The following is an 11,764-nucleotide window of genomic DNA, read 5'->3' as shown; positions in this document are numbered from 1 at the left end:
GAAAATTAATTAAGTTTACAAGGACTTAATTGAATAAAAATACAAATGTTGTATCTAAGGTCGCAACTTAGTTTGGCTATATAATTACGTTATGTTAGCCAACTAAAATTATGATGAAAAAAAAAACCTTTAGCCACTTTTTAGCCATTTCATGAAAATAAGAAAAGAAAAATAGTTTTCTTTGTCTAATAAAAATAAGATCGGCAAGAATTTTTTATCTATTTTGTTTTAGAAATAAAACTAGCTAGCCCAAAAAAAATCATATATTTGAGTCGGTCTTATCAGTCAATGTGTGGATTGCTGTTAAAAGCCAAATATTTAGGTGGCTAAAGATTTGACAAATCTTAAAAGTAAAGAAGCAAAGATTTCGGCTGTTGGATTTTAGACTGACTTATTCTCTTTTTCGAGTTTCTTGCTTCGCTACAAGCCCTTTTGGATTTAATTGGTTCTTGATTACAATATTTAGAGCAAGGAATGTAATATTTAAACTTATGAATGTTCATAATTAATTTAGAAATTACATGAAAAACATAAACATTGATCCTATGGGACTCGACAATTTCTTTGATTAAATGCATGTTTTGTTTTTCCATTGTGTTTTGTTTTTAATTTCATATTTGGGCATAAGGTCGAATCTCACCAACTTGGATAGCACCACTCAGAATATGGGACAAAGTTCACAAGTTACTTTTACCTTGAAATGTTCTTAAAAGTTTGACGCTCAAATATGGAGGTAGCATATTTCTCTTAACTTTTTCTTGAATTACAAATGTTTCTCCCTCTTTCTATGTTCTCTTGTACCGTTTCTCCCTCTTACCTTTATGTTGTTCTCATTATTCTCTATATGGCATTATGCTGTAAGACAACTCTTAAAGTGAATAAGTAGTAACCAAAATCATGTGTGACAACTAGTAACTACTTAATGATTTTCAACACTGTTTCTAGTTATTTTCCAAAAACTATCCTTCTGAAAATGAAAAGGAATTGCCGACTACATAAAATTGAGGCCCTAAAGATTCTATGTTTCTAACATTTCTACAAGCAGATAATCAAAATTTTTTGCCAAAAAAGAAAAAAGTAATGGATGAAAAAGGGAAAACATTCTTCTGCACTTAAATCTGGTTGAAATTTTATACATGAAAAACGGAAAAGGAGCAAAGAGTTATTAGTCAGAGTCCTCTGTCCGGCGAGAAGCTGAAAGATCCTCCCTCATGTGTATGGTTGATTGTTGAACTAACCTTACCAATGCCTGCACCACCTCAGACATTGGAGGCCGAAGCTTTGGGTCCGACTGGCAAAGATACCGAACAACAGAAGATGTTAGAATTTATTTTAATATGATAAATCAATATGAGTAACATTCTAGGATATTTTGTTGATTGCAACATTGTTGCTCGGCTACAGGAATTGGCTCTCACCTGCACACAGAGGGCGATAATATCAGCAAATGGAGGGAGAGACTTGAGAGGATACAGTCCCCTCAAGGCGGGATCAACCATTCTTGCCAGTGCATCTATGTCATGCAGCTTAGGACTGGCCCATTTCACCAAGCACTCTTCTGATTTTGGTCTTTTACTGAAAAGAAAAGCGATAAAATTAACTCAGATGCAAAAATTCTGTATATAAAGCAAATGATGAGGGATTGAGTGAGTGATTTAGGCTCGCCTGTCGAGAGGCATCCGACCAGTCAATAGCTCTAACATGACCACTCCAATACTGTAAACATCACTCTTCAGTGTGTAGGCTGCAGGCGTTGTACATTCTGGAGCATTGTATCCTAGTCCGAGGTTTTGGCTTGTACGCTGAAAAGGATTGTAAGGAAAACCTTAACTCTTGTTTCGGAGCAAATATCAAATGCAAGAAGCTACAATCATTCTCTTTAAAATATGGTGTTTATGGATGTTTTACCATTGCAGAAATGGCTTCCATACATGCCAATAACAAGAACCTCTACATTTCCTCTATTAACAAGAACTGCATACATTTGCATGCATCACTCATATTTCTACTTCTTTTGGCACCAAAAAGAATATAGTTTTCTATACTTTCTTTTGTCATTTCTTTACTCATAGAAAACAATTATACGGCTACTTGTCAAGTACAAACAACAAACCATCAAAATATGGCTACTTATCAGAAAGGGAAATGAATAATAACTGAAATTTGCCAAACATGTCAGATTCTTGTTGTATCTGGTCATCAGCAGGCCTATTTTGAATTCATATAGTGAAAATTAAGGTTGCGTTCCAGGTACGTTGTGTAATGAAGTAGTATCAGAAATTTGAGCAACTCTTTCAAAATTGAGTGAACGACATATATATCTCCAACCAAATAGAAAAAGGCAATCCATTAGATGTCGAGAAAAATACCAACCTGGTGAAAGTTTGCCATACCGTAGTCAGATAAATGAGGATTGAGTTCAAGATCAAGCAAAATATTAGATGACTTGATGTTCTTATGAACTATAGGCGGAGAACAAGAATCATGGAGATACCTGAACAAAACAATGTTCACCAATGGATTAATAATTTAGAGGAAAAGACCAGCAAAGCTTCTAAATATTGTATCATCACTCACTAGGAAGGAAAAAACTTTGGCAGGACAATTATAGAAGGTAGAAAAACATGGTGTTACTACAATCACTGTAAATATTACACTTAGCTAATTCATGATGCAATTTAGACTCAATAAAGGGCAAATATAACATATACAGATTAAGTATTCAAGTTAGATTTGAAACAGCAAGTTGAAGGGTACATTAACCGTATGTGCTAAAATACGTCGTATAAAAATTAAAAAATTTTTGTAAATTCATCACATATGCTGTGTATAAGTTAGATTCATTTACATTATAATCTCTGCTCATCAAATTACATAAAGTGAGAAATGGAATTCAAGCCATCGGCTGCAATACCACCTTAAAGCAGTTAAAGATAAACATCTGTAAAAGCTTGATTTTATGTCCTTCTAAATCAACTCAATTCTCTTGTTTATATTTTAAGAGCTTGAACATTTTTTGTTGTTTTCAGTTTGAGCTGGCTTGTGTTTTGGTTTTCTGGTTGAAAAGGCCCAGCTCTGTACCGATTGAGACAAGCCATGTAACACAAATATTTAAGAGTTTAAAAGGAGGGCACAGGACGAGCAACTGCAACTAGGCTACTGCCATTACCGTATGCTGTTAAAAATATAGATTTTTTTTTGTAGTGTAACTGCCAAGTTATGCATGAATGTAACCATCTACTACAGTGACATTATGGATTCAAAATCCCAAGGGGATTTGATTATTGTTCAATATAATCAATATCGTAAAGAAGGAAAAGACGATAACCAATTATTGAAAACAAAAGAATGTGTTTACTTACTCAACAGCCCTGGCTGCACCTAAAGCAATTCTGATTCTGGTATTCCAAGTCAGTGGTTTGCTAAAATCATCTGACACATGTAGGAACTCATGGAGTGAGCCATTCCTGAAATAGTCATACACTAACATGTTATGCCCCTGTTCTGAACAGTAGCCAACAAGTTCAGCAATGTTTGGATGGTGAAGCTTTGATATGTTTGTAACAATTTCCGAAAATCCCTCTGGCCTCTCGCCTTGAAATAGTGGGGACTCTATCTTTTTCACTGCTAAAACCTGATAGACATATATATACAGGAGTAAATGGGATGGAATCTTAACATGCAATTAAAAAGAAATGAAGAACAGAAGAGAAACAGAAGAGAGAAAAACAATATGCTAACAAAGTGATGTAGTCCAGTCGTTTACCTTTCCATCCGGATATTTTGCCTTATAAACACGTCCAATGGTACCCTCACCCAGAAGGCGACCTGATGCAAAATTAGCAGTAGCATTCTGTAAATCCGCCAAAGAATAAGGTACAGCATGAACAGAGGTGCTTCTTCTGCCTTTCAGACGGCTTGCAAACTCATTTGCACTGAAGGAAACACGACCAGAAACTGAACGCTTAAGGCCCATTGACGGAGACTTTTGCAAAGACTTCATATCTATGGCAACACTTGAATCCATTGATTTAAATTCTGACACCAGCACACATCATATAATCAGAACAATTTGTCACATGAAAACTATTATTAATTAGTTATCAAGCAAACAAAAGATGGTAAAAAGGCCAAAAATGACACGAAGTAACCAGCCAACATCGATCTTAAACATATAAACCCTATGCACTGCAGAAATCTTGGAGTGGCATGTAACATCTGCTGGAATGCTTGGCAAACCAATTTTTGCAATTCCAACCTCAGAGCTTGTAGCGAAAGTAACTTGCTAAAAGAAACTGAATAACTAATACGCACACACACGCACACGCCTCTTTCATGGGATGTATAGGAGAAAAATAACATACTGCAACAACTTTAAACATGGAAAGAGTCTTGCATGCTCATGCAAAGAGCATGGTTCAAAACAGTTAGAAAGGCAACTCTACTTATGATTGTGACATGCAGAAACCACAAACAAATGAATACCTTTAGGGTCTTTTAAAATGCCAACATATGATTCAGGGCTTAACTCCCGTGATTGAAGGGGAGTAAATCCTTTACGCCCACTGATCATTTCTTCATCAAGAAAATGCGAGGATGGAGGAGGCGACCTTCTCTTTGAGAATACAGCAATAAGAAGAGCAAGCACCACGAGGACACCTAAACATGATACAGCTATAATTACTGCGTTCACAACAGACTTCTCCACATCATTACTTTCCTTCCCTTCTCCATTAGGATGACTGTGTTGTACCCCAGGGGGTGGAGGGGGAGCCGGCCCAGATGACCAAGAATTTCCTCCAGTTCTTCATAAGAGATGATTGCAAAGTCAGGAAACAACTTTTAGAGCACTGCAAGAATAAACAAAGAAAATTTTGTAGCATACTGACTCTAGGTTGTCAATGTCCTTTAACTCATTAGGAATCCATCCAGTAAATTTGTTGTTTTCAACATTCCTGCCAGCAAAAGTGTAAATTGATATTGTAAGGTCTCTCAGGTTTTCATCTGCTTCAATGTGAGAAAAAGAAGAATTGAAAACCATCATTTTCAACAAATTTAATCTTCTGGTCACATACAGATCATTTAGGGGAAGGTCAGCAAGGACATTAATTGAACCAGTGAATTGGTTGTCTTGTAGATGCCTGTAGAAGAGAAAACAAAGGTAAGCAAGAAAGCACTTGAAAGAGAAAAGATTTAAAAAAAAAAAAAGGACCAGGTAAACTTTTTTGCCACTTACAAAGTGTTTATACTTGCAAGATTTGCGAAAGAATTCGGCAGCTTGTCTGACAGTTGGTTGAATGATACATCACTGTATGTCACTCATGTGTTAGTAAGCAATACTACCTATATGTCTAGAGGGGTTCTTGTTTCATTTTATTGAAAATACAGAATATAAGAGAGCAGCGCAAGTGCAAATGGCAAGACCTAACCTTATGTAATTTCTGAAAATCCTCTTGAAGAATAAATAAACAGAAGTTAAGGCTTGCTTTAGTGTTTATTTTCATTTTCGTCAATCTTGAAATCTTGATATCATAATGGTATTTAGTTTCTTGTTCAAATAATACAGAGTCTATTGATGTCTATACTTCATCCCTGTGCCTTTACTTGGTTACTCTTGGTTTGTTCCCTAGTTCATTTAAATTTGACTGCATTTCATCAGATAGTGCAATACTACATCAGGCAGAAAGTCACGTTCTAAGGATTGCGTTCTCATGAATGTCTTAACACTTATCTCCTTTAATGCTCCCATGTCACCACTCTGCATTTGTCTGAAAATTTTCCCATTTGAGAATTTTTCTTTCTGTAACCTAGAAAAAGGCCCCGAGGCTAGTTGAGGCATCAATATCGGAAAATTGAAAATCCATCAAATTCTGTTTTAATATTTTTCTGCAGAACCAGCATATTTGTGCATAAAACAACCTTTCTGAGGGTATTTATGGTCTTACAATTTAAGTTCAGTGGATCTTGCAGGCACTTAAAAGATAAAGGTTTAATGATGTGTCATAGAGAAAAGTTAATCACATCATACTAACGAAATTCAATTCTTCCCATAAAACCTTATCAACTTCAATTGAAAACCTTAGGGCCTGTTTAATTGTAAAAATTGTTTACATTCCCCATTGATAGAGAAAAGTCTTGCATGTAAGTAGAAAATAATGTATGCAAGTAGAAAAAGAAAAAAAGACTTTCTTTTCAGCAATACTTACAATGACTTGAGTTTTTGAAGTTTCCCAAACATATCGCTCAGCTGTCCATTGAGTTGATTATGGCTAAGATTTCTGCAGCCACCAACCAAGTAATTAGACATGGTAATTTCAACTGATGAAATTGTTAAGAAATAGAAACAATCAACTATTTCACTTACATGTCTTCGAGGCTGGTCATCTGAGATATTGAGTAAGGCACAGTACCACTAAACTTATTTTCAGAAAGGTCTCTGCAAATCGAGCTCTTATGATTAGTGTGATATTACAGGGAATCAAACAAATGAAATCAGGATATCGATATGCAACCCTACATCAAGAAGATCAAGGTCATCAAAACCAATTTTTCCCATCCATTTGGAGGTTGTATTTTGTTGCATTAAAACAAATTAACATTTATTTGGATAACTTCATTAAGTAAGCTAGTGTAGTGAGACAAGAGGTGCTAGTCTTAATCATTGAGCAATACCAACAACATACAAGGGAAATTTCTACCTCATCTAGTTAAAAATCTTGTCTTAATAATAATAATACCATTTTCAAAGGCTGTAAGCAACGGAACTTCAAAACAGGTAGACAATGGCCACAAGTTAGACTGGACTCCAATAGCTATGTTCTCAACATTAATTGCTTAGCAAAGATACAAAACCTCTTAAAGAGAGTACAAATGATTTTTCGTGTTCATTAATTCCGTTCAGCTTACTTACATGTGTACAGCATTTGGAGGTAGTTGGTATGGAATATCACCTTCGAGGTTGTTCTTGCTCAAGTCACTGTACTATGACCAAACATGCATTGCCTTCAGGTTATGTTCTCTAACAGGGAAAAACAAATAAAAAGAAACAGAAAATAGAACATAAAAATTTGCCAAATTCTAGAAGCAAATTCTCACAAAGTGGTGACAGAAGTCAAACTTGATAGCTGGTAGCCCAATTGTCCACTGAGTTCATAGTCAGATAACTTTCTGCAAATTTTTAAGCAAAAAAACAGAAGGGGGATAGTTCAGAAATTCGAATTATGTCCTGTTGAATATAGAAGAATGCAAGCACACTTCAGTAGACAGATAATAGGGAAGAATAATAGAAGTAATGGAAAATGACCTACATTTCAGTTACAGATGAGCCTGAGCATTTGATCCCTTCCCAGGAATCGTCACAAGGGTCACCGCCATTCGCTCTCCAACCACTTAATTGTGATGGAGTATTTAAGCTTTTAAACATCACATTAAGTGCAGAAACTACAAAATACGATTAAAAAGCATCAAAACCTTGACGCATAAAGATTTATGTTGATGTAATGCATAGGACACCCGAGTTCCTAAGCCAAAAGGATCGATTCTCACAGTGGGACAGTACAACACAAATTACACATATAATAGTTGAAGATCAGAAGAAATTATAGTGTTGCCACTTTTTCTCACAGGAAATCGGACCTATTTCCAAATTTCACGACTTACACAGCATAGGCCAAACATAAGCAGAAAAGATCTTGCCAAACATAATATGTTTGTTCCTATTCTTTAAAACCTCGGCAAAGATAGAAAGGAAAGTAGAGCAAGAAACTTACATGTATCATTAGCATGCATATTCTTTTATTAATGCATGCATCATTAGAATTTTATTCCCAGAAATGCTTCCAACAAGAATCTAACTATTTGACAAGGAAAAGGGAGTAACTCGTGTGGGTGCATACATATTCAAAATTGAATCATAAATAATCCACAACATTGAAGTTGAATAATAAGTACATACCATCTGGGGAATCTGTTTTGGAGTGGACCAATGAAATGAGGATCCCCAGAGAAAGGATCAAGTATCCTAGAAGAAAATGATGCATGTTCCTATGCCAGAAAAAGCCTTAAGAAAAGCACAGGAATGTGGGGTTCTATTCCTTTCTATGATTTAGCTATATCAAATGCAGGAACCCAAGGAGGTGGAGGTGGAGGAGCTGAAGAAATTATAAACATGAACGATAAACTCCTAAAAAAAAGAAAGCCAGTGTTTGTTTCCCTTATTTTGTATCGTATGGGGGTCTCTAGGCTGTCTTTTTTTTTTTTTTTGAATATCCTCAAGAGGTGGCTTAATGTGGTGAAGAGAAGGGTACAGCTAACAATGTTGAGGAGAAGGGGGAGAGAGGGAGTGGCATTGCCCTCGCAAAGAGCGAAAGCTGAGGAGAAATAGGAGCCTTTCAATGTTTTCCGGATCTTTGTAACACTTATTCCCGCCTTCTCTAACTGTCATCTTTAACACTATAACAAATATTTCATTCCAGGCTTGTCTGGCAGCATTTTAGAAACAAATAAAGGAAGAGCAAACAACAGCACTGTTAACAACTATGGCATAGCTTACAGCTAGTGATATACTCAAGCTATACTTTGAATTCTTTTAACTTTCATATTCAAATTTTATAGCAACAACTTGCCTATAGACATAATCAATTTTTTGATAAAATAATGCATAATACTTCAAAAAATTCTTAAAATTATTTTAAAAAATTCAAATATATTCTAATTCTTCTCTTGTTATAGACTTTGCACATGCAAATATACGTTTCGAATAAATAATACAAACAATAAGTCCAGATTATCGTTCCCATAAAAATCTATTTCTAAAGTTTCACTAAGTGTTAAAGTTATATAACAAACTAATCTTATTTAAGCTAATCGAAAATTGAAAAGCTAATCAAAGATAAAATTAAAAATAAACACTAAATTAACCAGAAAAAATTAAATATGTTGAGAAAGCAATAGATTAAAGACCTAAGATTATGGATTCATTCAACATTTCATTGGATACCAGCTTCTCTTGTTATTTATCTTTTTTGAGTGATTTTACGAACCTAGAATTCAAAGCTATGAACAAGTCTCCGTGAAGATGCTTGCACAAATACTTAACTTAATTAGTTCACTATATATCTATGACAATCAATTAAATTAAGTTCATTAAGCAAGTGATCTAATTTGGCTATGTATGGCAATTGGTAGATGTCTATCTGAATCGAGAATTAGATTACTTAAGTGACGTGAACATACACTATTTAAATCTTAATCCAACCTAAAATCTTTCTATCAAGTTTCAATTAGATTCACAAATAAATTAATTGTTGATCAAACAATTAAAAACATTAAGAACATATTTCAATAAATAAAATCATACACATTCATGATAAATAACAAAAAAAATAAGTATTTAGACTACATGTTGAAATCCACCACAATCTTAAAAAAGCAAATTAGTTCATGATATCTAAATAAAACACTATCTAAAGAAATCTAGCCATGAATTCAAAGCAAAAAATAAGAATAACACAAAAGAGAGAAATAAACTAATGTTGAATCTCGGTAAAACTCGAATCTCTCTCAATTGATCTTGAATTTTTGCTTGATTCTTAACTTCAATTCTCCAAAAAAGTTGTTGTCGTCCTCCTCTTTGAATGCTCTCAAAAAGCCTCCTAAATATGTGCAAGGTGCCCTACTCTCTAATTTTCCATCAGAAGTTTATTTTGGGAATCGAGGTGGTGCCGCGACCTTGACTTCTTAGTGCTACAGTGCTATGACACACCTTAGTGGCATTGCAGCACTACTTTTCTAGCATCACGACAGTTTGCTCTTAGTGATTATATGATGCTCCTCATCAGTTTAGCACCACGGCCACAATCCTCCTAATGCTGCTGTCACAGCCCAATCCCAGGCCATGACCGGCACAAGGACCTAATAGGCACAGTTCACTAGGCTCAAGCAAGCCTTCCTATATGAATCTGTACATTAGTCCATCTATCATTCATATTTCTTTAAGATCTATACTTAATAGTGTTCGAATGCTAATTTCTTCAAAGACAATTCGTAGAACCCAAGTAAATACTCGCACTGGGCATCATAAATTAAAATATACATAGATAGTTTGTCAAATGTATCTTAACAATTCACATTAAACATATATGTGCATATACAAAGACCTTGACCGTCAGCGGAATGACTCTGGGCATGGGTGCTAACATTTAGTGTCAGGGCGACCTACCAAAATATAGATAAAAGGAAGCACCTCGGCCTAGGAATCCAACTACCTTTGAATTTGAAAACTAAAACATGAAGTTGAAAATAATGAGTATAAACTCAATGAGTGAACATAAGAAAGGAACAAGCATCAATACGGGAAGTTTTAGAAAATAAAATGTACTTATGTTGAAAACAATACAATTTTGCCTAATTGCTTGTCACAACGAAAATCCATTTTTGCTGCAATGAAAATCGATTTGAAAGCATTCATCAAATTTTAACATTCAATTTTCAATGCAAACACATAATATTTTCCCTAACCTCTCTATGTATGTGTATACATGTATACAACTCCCATCTCACCAGCTCATGTGCACTTCCACGTTGCACATGGCATATAGCATCAGTGTGTGCACTCACACAGCACACGACTATCGCCATCATGTACACTCCCACATCGCACATGGCATATATCATCAGTTTGTGCACTCACATAGCATACCACTCTCGCCATCATGTACACTCCCACATCGCACATGGCATATATCATCAGTTTGTGCACTCACATAGCATACCACTCTCGCCATCATGTACACTCCCACATCTCACATGGCACATATCATCAGTGTGTGCACTCACACAGCACACCATTATCATCAGCTCATGTGCATTCCTACATCACACATAGCTGAGTCATCATCAGCTCATGTGCACTCCTACAACGCACATAGCTAGGTCATCATTATCACATAATAGTAATATCTAATGCATAACATGCATATCAATACAATGTGGGAACACATGAACTAATCATATTGCACATTTCACAAGATAAAAACATTTCATCAAGGGCTTGTTCCCCATGTATAATTTAAAGCAAAAACAAATAAGATTTTCAAATGATTCATTCAAGCACATATGCATTTCCCAAAACAATTTATATGCAAGTTCACTCACAGCGTCTTTGTTGATGCTTTGATCAACTCTAACTATGTCTAATGCTCCGAATGGAGATGTGGAGTCTCGTTGGAACCTTAGTGGTTTCATAGTGGAATTCTTTTCAAGAGTTCTTCAAGCTATCAAGGAAAGTCTCTCTCTCTCTCTCTCTCTCTCTCAAAATGTTCAACTAGTGAAAGAAAGTGCAAAAGAAGAGCTTTTGAGGGTTCTTGAGGTGTAAAAGTGAAAGAGTATGAAAGACCTTATGAAAAAGTGTACAAAAGCATGAGAATCGGAGTTAATTCAAGAAAGTTATGGAAGCTTTAAGGCTTCTTTTCCATGGAAGGTGGGAAATGTTTAGTGAGGGAAAAGGATGGGAAGAAGAAGAAGAAGCTACTGGAAGTGAGAAGGTGCTGGAAGAAATGAGATATTTATCCTAAAGTCAATCAAAGTTTCACGAAATTTACAAAAATGCCCCTTTTTTGTTCTTCTAGTGCAGTACCTTCACTTTGACAAAGATTTTGACCACTTTTCGATCAGAACTGGGCAAAGTGTAAACATCAAAGTTGTAGCTCTACCTCTTATCTTTCTAATGGTCCAAAAATCATGTCATTTGAACTTCTATAGTGGG

The 11,764-nt window shown here is 35.3% G+C and overlaps 1 protein-coding gene across 1 annotated transcript; it reads right to left on the bottom strand.

Moving 5' to 3' along the window:
* Window positions 1-1,165: 1,165 nt before the first annotated feature.
* LOC18595540 (protein STRUBBELIG-RECEPTOR FAMILY 5-like) lies at window positions 1,166-8,039 on the bottom strand. The gene is made up of 16 exons (XM_018129862.2): window positions 7,955-8,039; window positions 7,308-7,440; window positions 7,096-7,167; window positions 6,911-6,976; window positions 6,365-6,436; window positions 6,207-6,278; window positions 5,237-5,308; window positions 5,076-5,141; window positions 4,890-4,955; window positions 4,486-4,805; window positions 3,767-4,038; window positions 3,363-3,634; window positions 2,374-2,494; window positions 1,666-1,802; window positions 1,419-1,575; window positions 1,166-1,291 (listed from the first exon to the last, which is right to left on the bottom strand). Exons 1-16 carry the CDS (start codon window positions 8,037-8,039, stop codon window positions 1,166-1,168), a joined length of 2,109 nt encoding a protein of 702 aa, XP_017985351.2.
* Between the last annotated feature and the right edge of the window lie 3,725 nt (window positions 8,040-11,764).

This window comes from Theobroma cacao, chromosome 6 (assembly GCF_053813885.1).
Source record: "Theobroma cacao isolate CCN51 chromosome 6, ASM5381388v1, whole genome shotgun sequence".
Taxonomy (NCBI): domain Eukaryota; kingdom Viridiplantae; phylum Streptophyta; class Magnoliopsida; order Malvales; family Malvaceae; genus Theobroma; species Theobroma cacao.
Note: the sequence above shows the minus strand (reverse complement) of the source record. Positions and strands in the feature narration are given on the sequence as shown.